The sequence below is a fragment of the Neoarius graeffei genome, chromosome 12 (assembly GCF_027579695.1).
Source record: "Neoarius graeffei isolate fNeoGra1 chromosome 12, fNeoGra1.pri, whole genome shotgun sequence".
NCBI lineage: Eukaryota > Metazoa > Chordata > Actinopteri > Siluriformes > Ariidae > Neoarius > Neoarius graeffei.
In genome coordinates this window covers 66,600,036-66,617,570 of record NC_083580.1, presented here as the reverse complement: position 1 = coordinate 66,617,570, position 17,535 = coordinate 66,600,036, and the positions used below count along the sequence as shown (strand labels likewise).

At 42.6% G+C, this 17,535-nt stretch overlaps 1 protein-coding gene across 1 annotated transcript; it reads left to right on the top strand.

Annotated features, from left to right (window-relative positions):
* Positions 1–7,734: 7,734 nt before the first annotated feature.
* On the top strand, positions 7,735–14,399 carry hbegfb (heparin-binding EGF-like growth factor b). The gene is made up of 6 exons (XM_060936276.1): positions 7,735–7,947; positions 8,420–8,581; positions 9,955–10,120; positions 10,213–10,368; positions 10,456–10,533; positions 10,887–14,399. The coding sequence occupies exons 1-6, from the start codon at positions 7,905–7,907 to the stop codon at positions 10,948–10,950; spliced, it is 669 nt and encodes a 222-aa protein (XP_060792259.1). The 5' UTR covers positions 7,735–7,904; the 3' UTR covers positions 10,951–14,399.
* The last annotated feature ends 3,136 nt before the right edge of the window (positions 14,400–17,535 follow it).

Below are 17,535 nucleotides of genomic sequence, written 5' to 3'. Positions count from 1 at the left end.
TGGACTAAGTTGCTGGACTCCGTCATCAGATCACATGACTTACTACTACTACACTGAAGGTTTTCTCCATCGACCTGCCTACTGGCTAAAACCCCAATGCTTTACCTGTTTACATGTTCTGAAAGCCGCTCTGGATCCGAGCATTTTCCGAGTTACTAATTGTTAATGTAAATGCAATAGTTCAAGCACAAGGTGGTACTTGATGGTAAAATTCTTCATGATCTACACTGGTGCTTGAAAGTTTGTGAATCCTTTAGAATTTTCTATATTTCTGCATAAATATGACCTCAAACATCAGATTTTCACACAAGTCCTAAAAGTAGATAAAGAGAACCCAGTTAAACAAATTAGACAAAAATATTATACTTGGTCATTTATTTATTGAGGAAAATGATGCAATATTACATATCTGTGAGTGGCAAAAGTATGTGAACCTCTAGGATTAGCAGTTAATTTGAAGGTGAAATTAGAGTCAGGTGTTTTCAATTAATGGGACGACAATCAGGTGTGAGTGGGCACCCTGTTTTATTTAAAGAACAGGGATCTATCAAAGTCTGATCTTCACAACACATTTTTGTGGAAGTGTATCATGGCAGGAACAAAGGAGATCTCTGAGGACCTCAGAAAAAGCGTTGTTGATGCTCATCAGGCTGGAAAAGGTTACAAAACCATCTCTAGAGTTTGGACTCCACCAATCCACAGTCAGACAGATTGTGCACAAATGGAAGAAATTCAAGACCATTGTTACCCTCCCAAGGAGTGGTCGACCAACAAAGATCACTCCAAGAGCAAGGCGTGTAATAGTCGGTGAGGTCACAAAGGACTCCAGGGTAACTTCTAAGCAACTGAAGGTCTCTCTCACATTGGCTAATGTTCATGAGTCCACCATGAGGAGAACACTGCACAACAATGGTGTGCATGCCAGGGTTGCAAGGAGAAAGCCACTGCTCTCCAAAAAGAACATTGCTGCTCGTCTGCAGTTTGCTAAAGATCACGTGGACAAGCCAGAAGGCTATTGGAAAAATGTTTTGTGGATGGATGAGACCAAAATAGAATTTTTTGGTTTAAATGAGAAGCGAAATGTTTGGAGAAAGGAAAACACTGCATTCCAGCATAAGAACCTTATCCCATCTGTGAAACATGGTGGTGGTAGTGTCATGGTTTGGGCTTGTTTTGCTGCATCTGGGCCAGGACGGCTTGCCATCACTGATGGAACAATGAATTCTGAATTATACCAGTGAATTCTAAAGGAAGATGTCAGGACATCTGTCCATGAACTGAATCTCGAGAGAAGGTGGGTCATGCAGCAAGACAACGACCCTAAGCACACAAGTCATTCTACCAAAGAATGGTTAAAGAAGAATAAAGTTAATGTTTTGGAATGGCCAAGTCAAAGTCCTGACCTTAATCCAATCGAAATGTTGTGGAAGGACCTGAAGCGAGCAGTTCATGTGAGGAAACCCACCAACATCCCAGAGTTGAAGCTGTTCTGTACGGAGGAACGGGCTAAAATTCCTCCAAGCCGGTGTGCAGGACTGATCAACAGTTACTGGAAACGTTTAGTTGCAGTTATTGCTGCACAAGGGGGTAACACCAGATACTGAAAGCAAAGGTTCACATACTTTTGCCACTCACAGGTATGTAATATTGGATCATTTTCTTCAATAAATAAATGACCAAGTACAGTGTCATGCAAAGGTTTGGCCACCCTTACTGAAAATGTCTGTTACTGTGAATAGTTAAGTGAGCCGAAGGTGAACTGATCACCAAAAGGCATAAAGGTAAAGATGAGACATTTCTTTTCAGCGTTTTCTGCAAGATTTGTGTATTATTTTTTTGTACAACTGGAGAGTGAAAAAAGAAAAGGAACACAGTGCGAAAGTTTGGGCACCCCAATACATTTGAGTTCTCAGGTAACTTTTACCAAGGTTCCAGACCTTAATTAGCTTATTGAGCTGTGGCTTGTTCAAATTCTTCTTTAGGAAAGGTCAGATGATGCAGATTTCAAAGCTGTATAAATTCTCTGACTCCTCAGACTTGTCCCTAAAATCAACAGCCATGGGCTCCTCTAAGCAACTCTGTCGCTTTCTGAATAGTAAAATAATTGATGCTCACAAAGCAGGAGAAGGCTACAAGAATGTTGCAAAGTGTTTTCAGGTAGCTGTTTCCTCAGATCGTAATGTTATTAAGAAATGGCAGTTAACAGAAATGTTGGAGCTCAAGGTGAGGTCTGGAAGATGAAGTAAACTTTCTGAAAGAACTGCTCGTTGGATTGCTAGAAAGGCAAATAAAAACCCCTGTTTGACTCCAAAAGACCTTCAGAAAGATTTAGCAGACCCTGGAGTGGTGGTGTACTGTTGTTCTATGCAGCGACACCTGAACAAATATGACCTTCGTGGGAGAGTCATCAGAAGAAAACCTTTCCTGCGTCCTAGCCACAAAATTCAGTGCCTGAAGTTTGCAAACGAACATTTAAATAAGCCTGATGCATTTTGGAAACAAGTCCTGTGGACTGATTAAATCAAAATAGAACTTTCTGGCCGCAATGTGCAAAGGTATGTTTGGAGAAAAAAGGGTGCCAAATTCCAGGAAAAGAACTCTTCTCCAGCTCTGAAGCGTGAGTGTGGATCGATCATGCTTTGGGGTTGTGTTGCAGCCAGCGGCACAGGGCACATTTCACTGGTCGAGGGAAGCATGGATTCGAATAAATACCAGCAAACTCTGGAAGCAAACATCACACCATCTGTAAAAAAGTTGAAGTTAAAAAGAGGATGGGTCCTACAATAAGACGATGATCCAAAACACCTCAAAATCTACAATGGAATACCTCAAGAGGCCCAAGCTGAAGGTTTTGCCCTGGCCCTCACAGTCCCCTGACCTAAACATCATTGAAAATCTGTGGCTAGATCTCAAAAGAGCAGTGCATGCAAGACAGCCCAAGAAACTTGTAGAACTGGAAGCCTTTTGCAAAGACGAATGGGTGAAAATCCCCCAGGTAAGAACTGAAAGATTATTAGCTGGCTGCAAAAAGTGTTTACAAGCTGTGATGCTTGCCAAAGGGGGTGTTACTCGGTACTAACCATGCAGGGTGCCCAAACTTTTGCTTCGGGCCCTTTTCCTTTTTGTCATTTTGAAAATGTAAAAGATGAAAATAAAAAATTGTTTTTGCTTAAAATGTAAAGGGAATGAGTCATTTTTAACTTTATGCCTTTTGGAGATCATTTCATCTTCATCTTGCTTAACTGTTCACAGTAACAGCAATTTTGACCAGGGGTGCCCAAACTTTTGCATACCACTGTATAATATTTTTGTCTCATTTGTTTAACTGGGTTCTCTTTATCTACTTTTAGGACTTGTGTGAAAATCTGATGATGTTTTAGGTCATATTTATGCAGAAATATAGAAAATTCTAAAGGGTTCACAAACTTTCAAGCACCACTGTACACTACTGTGTACAGTGGTAAGCATGCTGTACATAAAACATACTGTATTATGAATCCATAAATTTGACCCATAACAAAGTACGTACGCACAACATACACTATAATTAAGCAGATAACTAACTCATTAGTTACTTCACTAGCTAATTACTAGGTCTTATGGCATAGGTGGAGGTTAACTAGGAAAATGTAACTACCAATCTTGCAGTTAATTAGGTCTTGCTAACACTTTTAATGCAGTATGTGTGCAATAACAGTTTTATGTTCTTTACAGTACTACTGTTTTCTTCAGAAATATCAGCAGGCTACTCAGCATCAGTGCGTCCTTCGGTGTAGCTAAAAGTAAGAAGTGTTAATTAGCTCACTTGCAGACTCTTCCAATTCACGAACATTCGTTATAAGGTCAAGATTGAAATAGTTGCCTAAGGCTGCTGGGCCATAGAAGGTGCACGCTGCATGCTACACGCTACACGTTCACGTGAAGAACCGGACCCTGGGCCATTAAACTTCATGCTTGGATGTTCACGTGTTGCATCTGTTCTACTTTGACCGAGTAACCAACAATATGGACTCTTCGGATGACGACGATTGCCTCATTCTGCTTTTACTGAGACAGAGGAAGAGAAAAAGGAACAGAATTTGGAGCCGAGAACACTTCCTTCTGAGAGAAACCCGTGGTGAATTTCACCGAACATTCTATAATCTGCTTGACAATCCCGATGAAGAACTATTTTTCAATTATACCATTCAATTATATTTTTTCTGAAGTTTTCCCCTGAAAGCATAGAGTTATCTCCCTAGACCCGTTCTGATTGGCTGGCGCGGCGGTGACCGCATGCATTGACTGGAATTTCCATCTTCACGCCTAGAAAAAAGTGTGCATGTTCATTTCACGCTTCACGCGTGAAGTGTGCAGCGTGCAGCGTGCAACGTGAACGCCGTTCTATGGCCCAGAGCAAGTCATGCTACGTTTGTCCACTTTTCTTTACACGCGTGTAGCGTGAACCTTCTATGGCCCAGCAGCCTAAACAGCACCACTGATTTTCTTATGGGCATACAGCATTCATCAGTCGTATTATTATTATTATTATTATTATTTTTCCACTCCGGGGCGGCACGGTGGTGTAGTGGTTAGCGCTGTCACCTCACAGCAAGAAGGTCCTGGGTTCGAGCCCCATGGCCGGCGAGGGCCTTTCTGTGCGGAGTTTGCATGTTCTCCCCGTGTCCGCGTGGGTTTCCTCCGGGTGCTCCGGTTTCCCCCACAGTCCAAAGACATGCAGGTTAGGTTAACTGGTGACTCTAAATTGACCGTAGGTGTGAATGTGAGTGTGAATGGTTGTCTGTGTCTATGTGTCAGCCCTGTGATGACCTGGCAACTTGTCCAGGGTGTACCCCGCCTTTCGCCCGTAGTCAGCTGGGATAGGCTCCAGCTTGCCTGCGACCCTGTAGAAGGATAAAGCGGCTAGAGATAATGTGATGTGATGTGATTTTTCCACTCCTACGGTATGTGGACAGGTTGAGCTGGTAGGGCCAAGGGCCCAACAGTGGCAGATTGGCAGTGCTGGGACACAAACCACTGCCTCACCAATCAGTAACCCAGAGGTTAACCCTAACCCCTTCAGCCATCATTGTCCCCCATGTTGCTTCTATCAAGTTACAAAAAATATATACATTGGATTTTACATAATAGAGTAATAGCCACAAGAGGGCGCTCATTACAGCGATTTTTATCATGGGGTAAAGGCCTTCTTAATCATTATAATGAGCACCCTCTTATGGCTCATTACTCCAGTATGCAGGGAGTTTTATTTATTGTGTGCTGATGCGCTGTACTATAATGCCTCTGTGCACAAAGTGAGCTCCAGGAAGACATGGTTTGCCAAGGTTGGACTGGAAGAACTCAAGTGTACTGCACAGAGCCCTGACCTCAACCCTACTGAACACTTTTGGCATGAACTGAAACGCTGATGGCACCACAAACCTCCTCGCTCAATATCAGTGCCAGACCTCACTAATGCTCTTGGCTGCACAGCCATGCTCCAAAATATAGTGGAAAGCCCTCCCAGAAGAGTGGAGGTTATGATAATAGCAAAGGGACTAAATCTAGAATGGGATGTTCAAGAAGAACCTATGGTCATGTGTAGACTTCAAATCAAGTTAGTCTGATATTTCACATCAGAGTTTTATATTTGATCTTTGTAAATTTTATAAATTATGATAATGTTTAGTTTGTTGTTATTATAACAGCAGTGGGTGGTATGGTGGTTAGCACTGTTGCCTCACAGCAAGAAGGTTCTGGGTTGGAGCCCAGCGGCCAACAGGAGCCTTTCTACGTGGAGTCTGCGTCGGTTTCTTCCAAGTGCTCTGGTTTCCCCCGGAGTTAGGTTGCGTGTGTGAGTGTGCAGAAAGGTCACCCTACTGTTGCAATTCTGGCCAAGTCAACCAAATGTGCTTTGCCTCAAGCCCAGATTGGGTTCAGTGACGGGGGAGGGAGTAAATCTGGGTGTCAGGTGGTTGTGGTAGCTCAGTGGTTAAGGTGTTTGGGTTGCATAGTAGAAGGTTGGGGTTCAAGCCCACTGTTGAGTAAGGTCCTTAACCTCACCTGTTTAACCCTATTCAAGAAAGTGGGAATTTAAAAGACAAAAAGTCCCAATTCACCATAGTTCTTGTTGTTCTGAGGCTTTTTATTTCCTTTTTTCCTTCTAACCAATTTTCTCTGATTAATTCCTCAAGAACCAATTAACGTAGAAACTTCGTTCAAACTTTGTTGCATAGGCCCTGTAAATTACACTTGTTATTTTCATTTGGATACTCTACCCTCATCCATCTTTTTATCCCGCTATCTGTCCATTTTTACCCTACATAAACTTAGAATGGGAAATTTTTCCAACTGTTCCCATATAATCAATTTTTAAAATAATACCTCCAGACTTGCTAGACATCTCATCTCATTATCTCTAGCCGCTTTATCCTGTTCTACAGAGTCGCAGGCAAGCTGGAGCCTATCCCAGCTGACTACGGGCGAAAGGCGGGGTACACCCTGGACAAGTTGCCAGGTCATCACAGGGCTTGACACATGGACACACAACCATTCACACCTACGGTCAATTTAGAGTCACCAGTTAACCTAACCTGCATGTCTTTGGACTGTGGGGGAAACCGGAGCACCCGGAGGAAACCCACGCAGACAACATGCAAACTCCACACAGAAAGGCCCTCGCCAGGCCACGGGGCTCGAACTCGGACCTTCTTGCTGTGAGGCGACAGCGCTAACCACTACACCACCGTGCCGCCCTTGCTAGATATGTTTTGGGAAATATTCCAAAGCACTCCGCCTCTATCACGGCTTCTTTCTTTTTTTTCATCCCTCAATTTTCCTCCTATTGGCTTCAGTTCATTTTTCAAAGCCTAACTGCTACTCGAGATTAAAAGTTAGAACCACCGAATTTGGTACATATCGTTAGGTTTTCGTACCGTACATGAATACGGCATAACGTTTTCTCTTCACCTTCTTCGTTCTTTCTTTCTTTCTTTCTTTCTTTCTTTCTTTCTTTCTTTCTTTTTCATCCCTCCATACTTCCATTAGAACCAATTGATATATTCCTTTCTTTTTACGTTTATCATCTAGTTTTACGTTTATGTTACCTATTTCATTTCGTCTATCTCATCGGAGGAAGCCATGGCCTAATGGTTAGCAAAGGAGTTTTGGGACCAAAAGGTCACTGGTTTGATTCCTTGGAATGGCTGAAGTGCCCTTAAGCAAGGCACTGAGCCCCCAGGCTGCTCTGGCTAAGAGCATCTCCTAAATGCCTGGAGTGTAATTTCTATCTATCTGTTTTGAGGTTGTTGGGGTTTTTTTGTTTTTGCACTAGTATTTCCTTTCGGAAATGCACATCTAGTTGATTTTTTTTGTTGTTTCTGTTAATGTGTAATAGTCTGTAGTTAATCACTGCTATCATTTGACGCAAAGCAACAGTTGAAGCACAAGGTGGCGCCCTGTGGTAAAACACACATACACCCTCACTTCTGTCATCATGTTAGACTGTTCATACCTTTAAATGGTGCTGATTTGGCAAATGTACCATAAGAGTAGCTGAATCCTGGGTTCAAGGCTTTTGCCCATAAACCCCAGATTTTAAAAATGGTTTTATCCCAGTTTCTAGGAGGATCTTTAACGCCTTTGGAGCATTCAGAAACATTATCATGTCACTTTCCTTTTTTTTTTCTAACGCGCCATGATTTCTCAGGTGTGTCCATGATTCATAGAGGAAGTGTACCGTGTACAGTGTGGCTATATAATGCTACAGCAGGGGCGGGGTGGTGCGGTGCAGTACAGAGCTGACTCCTCTCTCAGGACTCACTGACACTGATAGCACGTTCTGCTTCTCTCAGGTCAGTCAGCTCAACACACAGCAAGCTGTGGACACCTGGAGCCTATAACTGGATACAGCATTTGTTTGGAATATGAACGCCTTTCAACTTGGACTTGTTTTCCTTCATTGTGTTGGTGGGTGTGTGGTTTTTTCTTTCAACATGACAGCTTTTCATTTCTTTCACCTAGAAAGCTAGAAGTGACCTGATGTGGCATTTAGGGCTGAAGTCTGAAGTTCAGCAAAGTTTCCTGTCTTGAAGACATCTGAAATAACTTCAGATCATGAGAGCTGGAAGATTTATTACTCTTACTGATTACGCACACACTGACTTACTACACCACTTTTGAGAACCATCCAGTGACAGAATTATTAATGCAATTAAATGAAGGCTTTATTTACACCGAAATCTAACCCTAATCTCAGTAACCAACACACAATCTTGCGTCTCTCGAGCTAGTTTTCTTTAAATAAAAGCTGCAGTTTTGTTTTTAAAAAAAAAAAAGTTTCTCTTGTGGGGACCAGCTAAATGTGGTCAAAACTGTCTAATAGTCCAGTCGCTATCCCAAGATGACCCACAGACCTGCTAACTGGTACCCCTATTTGCAGTTTTCCTCCAGTTAAGTGACTGCGCATCCAGGGATGAGAGTGCAGTGACGGCAGGGAAACTTGTGCACGCTCCAGCTGAAGTGCACACGCCACACAACGACACTGAAACGGACAATAACGAAGAGGACATCTCTGCGGAATATGAGGACAAATATCCCAGAGGTAGCGTTCGATTCTAAGCTTTATTTATTTGCTTGTTTGTGATCTATTTGCCTGCGTTCCTGTCTATCTGTCTGTAGGATGGACAGTCTGTTGCATTGTTTATGTAGCTACTGTATTCATTAACACGACCATGCAAACTGATCATCAATATAAGCTCCCTATATTGTTCAAAGAAACTCAATGTGATGTTTTGGCATGTTGCTCCTAACACCTGACTTCAATTCATTTATTCATATGTTATATTGGTGAAGAATTTGAAACATCATTTTACTTAATTACATTCATCTGGTTGAATGTAATCAGAGATGTATTATTAAAAAAAAAAAAAGAGTTCATTGGTACCTGCTGACCATCACACAGATTTGTCAAAACCAAAAACCAAGCATCGTGATTTATTTTAATAAGTGGATCGATAATCTAAGCACTATTAAGCATTATATTCATGGTCCGCGATGTAAATCGGAGGGAAAGGTGATATGTGAGACATGAAGATGACATGACAGAGCCTACTTTAAGTAGGCATCGTCAAGTGCACTTAATGGAAATTCTTTAAATGGCTGCTAAGTATCTGATACCCCCGTCTTCGCTCTGGTAATAAGCCAAATGTTGGTAATTTGATGTGTCCCCAGTGTTGGATTAACTACAAGAGTGTTTATTTGTGGGGTAGCACGGTGGTGCAGTGGGTTGCATTGCTGCCACACAGCTCCATGGTCCAGGGTCGGTTCCTGAGCTCTGAGCTTGGGGTACTGTCTGGTATCCTACGTTTGTGTGGGTTTCTTCCCATCTCCCAAAAACAAACTGTACCTCATATGTGAATGTGTGTGCATGGTGTATTCCGACCTCTCACCCGAAGCTCCATATTTGGGGCAGCACAGGAGTGAAGTGGTTAGCACTGTCGCCTCACAGCAAGAAGGTTCTGGGTTCAAGTCCAGCGGCCAGTGGGAGCTTTTCTGTGTGGAGTTTGCATGTTCTTCCCGTGTCTGCGTGGGTTTCCTCCGGGTGCTCCGGTTTCCCCCCGCAGTCCAAAGACATGCGGTTAGGTTAACATGGGTTGGCCTTGGGCTGAAGAGCAAGGCACCTAACCCCAAATTGCTCCCCTGGGTGCTGTAGCATAGCTGCCCACTGCTCTGGGTAGGTGTGTGTGCTCTGCTTCAGATGGGTTAAATGCAGAGGATGAATTTCGCTGTGCTTGAGTGTACATGTGACAGTCTTCTGCTTACCCCAACCCAACCTTGACCAAGTTAAAATAGTTCCTGATGGTGAATGAATGTAGCGTTTATTTATGTTTAACAGTATTTCAGTGCACACTATATGTATTGTCTTGCCACAAGGACATTTTTCATTTTACATTTTCTTTTTTTTTTTCTCCACAGTTGCATTTTCCGCAAAGCCTAGAGCAAATTCCTCATTGTCCACAAGTAAAGGTCACGGGAAGAGCAGAGATGGAAAGATGAACCCCTGCCTGATGAAAGCATACATGAATTATTGCATTAATGGTGCTTGCCAGTACCTGCCAGAACTAAATCGTACCTCTTGCGTGTAAGTCACAATAGTTAAATTAAGTGAGGAGGTTAAGGTATAAATGCTACATTTTTGTCATGAGTCATGCCTGAGACTGTGTATTTTTGCAGATGTGAGACAGGATACTCAGGTGAGAGGTGCCACCTTTTCATCCTGACTGTTGGCAAAGGAGATGAAGGCAGCAGTCACACCACGGCTCTGGCTATAACGGCAGCAGTTCTGTCCTTAATGTGTCTCACCATCATTGCCATTTTACTGGCCTTAAGGTTCGTATGTTTTTCCTTCGCACGTGTACCTTTTCTCTAGTTTGCGCCACTATAGTTGTCTAAAACAATGTAAATATGTCCTTCCAGATGTAAAAAAAAGGGTGACATTGGTGTGGAAGAGAAGAACAGTCTTCAGCCACTGCACAGTAGCGAACAAAAAGCAAAGTAAGTCTAACGTGTTCATATTTTGAGAAAGGAAATGCCACATAATGATCCATAGCAATCAAAATACAATACTGAAATGTTTTTGGGGGGAAGCCATGGCCTAATGGTTAGAGAAGCAGCTTTGGGACCAAAAGGTTGCTGGTTTGATTCTCTGGACCAGCAGGGATGGCTGAAGTGCCCTTGAGCAAGGCACCTAACCCCCAACTGCTCCCCAGGCTGCTGGGTACATTGCTCTGGATAAGAGCATCTGCTGAATGGAATGGAATGTTTTTTTTTTGTTTTTTTTTTTTTTTCTTAGAAATCTTTGTGTTCTAGATTCATTATTAATGGTAATTTGCTACTTTTCATATTAGAGACACAAACCAATGGCTCAGCCTACATGACAACTACCACATGGAGACTTCCTGTCAATGCTGAAGAGGAAGATGGTAGTGTCCAGAACATCATATGTCTCCAAAGGACGACTTGAAGGAAATTATGAACGTTGCATTGAAGATTGTAGAACATGTCTCTACAAATCTGTGTAGCTCCAAAACATAGTGAATGTAGTTGCATTACAGTTTTTAATTGCTTGAATTTTCTATTTATTTATTTTTAAAGGATACTTGAGCTCTATAAGGTCAGTCATGTTGGTGTATTTATTTATGTATATTTACTATTTATTTTCATCATCTGGTTGAGTTAGCTTGAACTCCCTTGACTCTGACCCTCCATCCATCCCGACTGGCCATCACTCCTTGGGAAGGCAGCCTGTGTCATCCCGCAGTTGGTCAAGGAAAGTACGCATGGGACAACCCACAGAAGTGGAACCGTGCTTAGGTTGCCATAGAAGGAGGTCACTAGATAGTTTTTCTTTGCTGCAATGGCTGGCAAACTGCAACCTCCTCTCCCAGATGGTGACAGATAATGGAGGTATATTACCGTTGAGCTCCCTGTTTGTGAGGCGATCCCTCCAGGTGACATTTAGAGCCGCTTGCAGCATGCGTGTAAAAGTACCATCGAGGGAGGACTGCAGCTTTGCAGTCAAGGTCCAAGTGGTTGATCCACAGACCAGGTGATTTTTTTTCTTTTGTGCTGGATAGCAGCGACTCCTGACTCTTTCTAGAGTGAATCCAAGCTCGTTATGCTTGCGGACTATGCGTTCAGATTTTGCCTTGCTTGCCCAAAGACTCAGATGTATCCTTGAAGTTACTATACAGTGGTCGGAGCTGACATTTTCAAAGGAGTTGTATGGGCAGCAGTTCATGATGCAGTTTTCCCAATTTCTTGTTGATAATGATATAATCGGGCGGCACGATGGTGTAGTGGTTAGCACTGTCGCCTCACTGCAAGAAGGTCTGGGTTCGAACCCAGTGGCCGACGAGGGCTTTTCTGTGTGGAGTTTGCATGTTCTCCCTGTGTCTGTGTGGGTTTCCTCCCACAGTCCAAAGATATGCAGGTTAGGTTAATTGGTGGCTCTAAATTGACTGAGTGTGAATGGTTGTTTGTATCTGTGTGTGTCAGCCCTGTGATGAGCTGGCGACTTGTCCAGGGTGTACCCTGCCTCTCGCCCATGGTCAGCTAGGATAGGCTCCAGCTTGCCCCCCACGGGATAAGTGGTTACAGATAAAACGATATAATCAAGTTGGGCCTTTATTCCAGTTGGGTAGTTGAAAGTCCATTGCTGTCTAGTTTGTTTCTGGAACTTTGTGCTTAAGCAGATTTGCTTGTTTTCATTGAGGAAAGCGCAAAGCATTTTGCGGTTTCTGTTTGATTCAGCGTAGTAAGAGAACTTGTACTCATCAGTTTGGCCTAGTTGTGGGTTGAAATCTCCACACGCAACTAGAACATTATGTTTTGGGACCTGGTGTACTACTAAGGATAAATCAGCAAAGAATTCCTCAACTGCACTCTGATACTGCTGAGATACTGACTCAACAGAATGGAGAGCTTTATTAGCTCGTGGACTCAGGAGCATTCCAATTCCCACGATAGACACATTTGATCTATTTATCTATGCTGATGATGTCATGAGAGTCCACTTTCCAAATTGGTGGTACTTAATAGTCATCATGGATCAGACAATGATCTTGAATGCAGACTATATCATGACTGTAAGCGTCAGCTGAAGCAACTAGTTCCCCAATTTGGGATTCTGATAATAGTGCTCTCATCCTGGCGACTTGTCCAGGGTGTACCCCGCCTCTCGCCTATAGTCAGCTGGGATAGGCTCCAGCTTGCCCACAACCCTGTATAACAGGATAAGAGGCTACAGAAAATGGACAGATGGATGATAGTGTTCTCACATTAAATGTGGCAATAAAAACATCCTCTTTGCACTTGAGTAGATAAGTATTTCTGGGTTGCCCAGTAGCCAACTTTTTGACTGCATACCGAGCAGGATTTGTGGGTTGCGCCCCTTGTTTAACCGTGCGACGGGCAATGCAGGATGAGCGACAGATTTGGGGTTGAGGCGTTGAGAATCTTTCGATGGCTAGAGAAGGAAACTGCGGACGCCACACCTACGGTCCTGGCAGTAGTTGACTTTACTGGACTGGGTGACCTTGGCTTTTGTCAGCATCATGCAGATCTTCCGCCCAACATCAACGTGAGTGCAGCTGTTGATTCACAGGGCTCCACCATACGCACACAACCGCCATGGCTTTGCCGTTATCTTTGGCAATGGGAGGCTAAGGGAGTACTACTACCATCCCAGGGTGGACTCCCAGGCTAGCGGAGGGAAGGAGGCGCCTTACTGTTCCTTTGTGAACCGCCCAAAAAGGGGTGTCCACCCGCTACCTGAAAATTATTTTATGTAATAATTAAGTATATTTACTGAATGCATTGCTAGTTTGTCACATATACAGTGCAGTCTGTAAGCAATTAAACACTTGTTGGTTTTGTCCCTGTACTCCAGCATGTTGGATGTGAAATGAAACCATGATTGTGAGTTTAAAGAAAATAATGTCATTAATTATGTATTAACAAGCTTGAGACAGCATCACCGATGTCTGTGATGTCATATACATTTCAGATAATCACTGACTTTAAAGAAAACACTTATATAGTAACACATACTATATAAGACTGTCTTAATTGGGGTCTGCTTATTTATTTACACCCCCTTGACAGTAGAGGATTGTGCATTAAGCGTTAAAGCATTACAACTAACATTATACATTTTAATATCATAGTAATAGTCCATGTCATAATGGAGTACAGAGTCAAAATTCGAAAATAATCATTGTTCACTAACTTACAGGCTGAATTTTAAAAATGTTTTTAGATATTTATTATTGTATAGCCAACAAACATTCTGAAAGAATTGCCTTTTTATGCCTTATTTGTTGACATATAAAGAATATTGGTCATTTGAATTTAGTTTATTATTTTGTGAATTATTCTTGAAAACCATTTGATAATTTTATGACTATACTGTGAAAAAATGGAGTCCCATTAAAGATAATTGGTAGTGCCTTTCTTTGTACATTACTGGCCAAAAATGTGGAAGCAAGAAGGATTTCAACAGTATTATACCAACAGTCAACACAAAACAATGCAACGTGTTTACTGACAGCTAGTGAAAATGAACTACAAAGCATGACGTGGCCCGTACAGTCACTGATTCTCTCACCAGTGAAAGTCAAACCATTTTAGTTTCTATTAACAAACAGATTACAGTTTATCACTCCAAAATTAAGTTGCCATGTGTTTATTCTTATCAGATTAGTAATGCTTCCAAACTTTTGTCTTGTAATGTATGTCAGAGCTGTTGGTTTATTTGAACAGTGTTAGTTTATTCAGTGGTCTATGAAATAAATATATTTACACTATATAATTGCCAGTTCAGTTACTGTTAAATAAAGTGGAAATAACTCGTACAACCAATTATTTGGCAGGTTAATGTTTGTCTCAGTTAGTTGCTAATAAAAGTAGTTAAACTTTTTACACTTTTGGACATTAGCTTTAAGGTAAACAAACTGCTCTATATAAAAGATTAAAAAAATAACAACCAGATTTCGGATTACTGAGCTACCCAGTTAGAAGAGACTAAAGAATATAGTCACCATGCATATAAATAGACATTCTGGTATGCATGAAGTTGACAGCTACATATAATATTTGCGACACACCCATCCACAAGACTGTTGTAATATCACTTCATCAGGTCAGTTTGTGAACAAGCTGGTTCTGGGGATTAAAAAAAAAACTTTTAATTGGACTGGCAAGACTCCGTGATTTACACACCTTACTTTGGTAGAAAAAACAACACTGGAAATATTCACTTCTTAATTGTGGGAATTTTGGTGTTAATTAGCAATGTTACCATATTTTAGTTGTAGTATTAGTACTGTAAGTAGTTGGATCTTCAATGAATATTCCACAGTTACTGTTATATTAGTGTTTTATTCATTCCTTACAGAAAACCTGAAATGTAAAAAAAAAAAAACACAAGATACTTGTGATACACATTTATCATCAAATGCATCGAGAATCCAGACCTTGTCAGCTGTTAAATCATTGGAACCCATTGAAAACATAAAAATACCATCACTAACCATGCAAACACACTACAAACCAGTAGAAATCTGGAAAGAGTATCTTACTTTCAGCAGGAAGGATAAGAGAACCAATATATAGACCAGGGATTGTCAGTTTGTGGACCCCTGTTTGGATGCAACTTGAAGAAATAAAACAAATGGAAAAAATAAAATGGATATAATTCAACGATTCCAGTTTTTCAAACATGAACCATCATAGCTTCGGGAGCAGATCCAGGGGCATAGCCAGATCTTTTGTGATGGTTTGGACAGGTCTGATCCAATGACATTTTTGGGTGGGTCAGAATACTCATCTACATTCAGAGAAAATGATATTATATTGCTACCCCTATTGTGTGCGACCTGTAGCAGTAGTAGATGTAGTAGTAATAGTCGATATAATGTAAAAGAGACACATCTGAGCAGCATTAGTTTGTCATCTAAGAAGCTACAAAAAAAATCATAGCTAACATAACATTAGGCTACATTTTATAAAGTGCACTAGTGTTGTGCATTCAAAATCATTAGCAAACCCAGTGTTATGCCCCCAAATAATGAATAATGTTTAAAAGGTTTGGCCATTGATTGCCCACCCATTTGTTAGTTGTGGTCAGTGATTCCAGAGAACAGTTTGCTTCTGTGCAACCCTGGCTACCCATTAATCTATTGGCCCTTTTCCACTACCCCTTTTCAGCTCACTTCAGCCTGACACAGCTCGCGTTTCGACTACCTCAGAACAGCACGACTCAGCTCGCTTCAGCCCTGCTCAGCCCCCAAAACTCGCACGGTTTTGGAGTGGGGCTGAAGCGAGCCAAACCGAGCCGAGTGGGGCTAGGGGCGTGAGGAGACACTCCCCTGTGCACTGATTGGTGAGGAGGAGTGTCCTCACATGCCCACACACGCCCCGCGAGCACGCTGGGATCTGTAAACACCGTAAACCCGGAAGAAGAATAATTACGAATTACGAGAATTTCTGAAGCCTTATGCGCCTCGCTTCATCTATACGCTCTTGCCAGTATCTGTTGGCATTGTCGGTGACAACAAGCCACAGCACCAAGACCAGCAACACTAACGACTCCATGTCCTCCATGTTTATTGTTTACTATCCGAGTCGTGAGACTACCGCTTAAAAAGTCACTGATGTCACTGTTTGCGCCGCCTAACGACATCACGTGACGTCCACCCACTTTCGCTAACTCCACCCAATGTGTCCACCCACTTCCAGCCAGCACGGTTCAGCGCGGTTGTAGTCGAAATGCAACTCCAACAGCCCCACTCAGCTCGACTCAGCCCAACTCAGCCGCGTTGGTAGTGGAAAAGCGGCATATGTCTATAAGCAGACCCTCTGTTGCAGCGTATCCAATCATATGAGTTTTCACAGATATTTGCACCAATTGTTAAAAAAGTCAATTATAATAAAGTCAAGCATTCGTTATATAATACCACTTATCCGTTGCAGGTCACAGGTGAGCTGGAGCCAATCCCAGCTGAGTTTGGGCACAAAGCAGGGTAGCCTGGGCAGGTCACTAATCTATCATGGGGCTAACACAGAAAGACAGTCATTCACCTTCATACCTATGGGCAATTTAGTGTAACCAGTTGACCTAAGCTGCATGTCTTCAGACTGTGGGAGGAAACCCACACAGGTGCAAAGAGAACATACAAACTCCACATAGAAACACCCAAACTCAGAACCTGCTTGCTTTATTTGATGATATATTCACATGTTAGACTCTTCACTAGCAGCATGGTGGTGAGCACTGTTGCCTCACAGCAAGAGGGTTCTGGGTTCGAGCCCAGTGGCCTTTCTGTGTGGAGTTTGCATGTTCTCCCTGTGTCTGTTTCCTCTGGGTGCTCTGGTTTCCCCCTACTGTCCAAAGACATGCAGTTAGGCTAACTGGCTACTCTAAATTGTCCGTTGATCAAGTTTGGAGAGCACCATCAAGTTTAAATGCCCTAGTAATGAAAGAACACCTTATCTTGCCTTGAACCCAGGTCTATGGGGTCGCACAACACCAAAGAGCCAGGCTCGTTGATATGGCAATCAGAGCACATACTCAACTGTAATGACGGGCATTCTGTCACACTGCCCTTCCCTTCAGGAGGTACACCCGTGCACTTCACACACACAGGCATCCCTCAGCCATACTTCTCCCACACTAGGGTGCCCCACACACTTGCGCTTCACCCATTTCTGAGGTCCCTCACACAGATGCCACCTATCCTGGGGGTCCCTCACATAGCTCACATCTCCAATGGCCTCCCGGCAAGTCATCCCACTCCTGACACCATCTGTAGCAAAGCAGGAGAACAGATCACCTTATCCTGCCTTGAACCCAGGTGTCAAACCTGCACCCTGAACACAACACCAAAGAGCCAGGCTCATTGGTATGGTAGTCAGATCACATACTCAACTGTAGTGACGGGCGCTCCGTCACACCTAGACACACCAATGATGGACTGTTAAAAAGTTATCAGTAGT

Bases quoted from the DNA above. Each gene is read 5' to 3' on its own strand.
- hbegfb (XM_060936276.1), top strand. From the start codon at position 7,905: ATGAACGCCTTTCAACTTGGACTTGTTTTCCTTCATTGTGTTG. The intron at 10,121-10,212 runs GTAAGTCACAAT...GTATTTTTGCAG, and splicing joins CTAAATCGTACCTCTTGCGT to ATGTGAGACAGGATACTCAG. The intron at 10,369-10,455 runs GTTCGTATGTTT...ATGTCCTTCCAG, and splicing joins GCCATTTTACTGGCCTTAAG to ATGTAAAAAAAAGGGTGACA.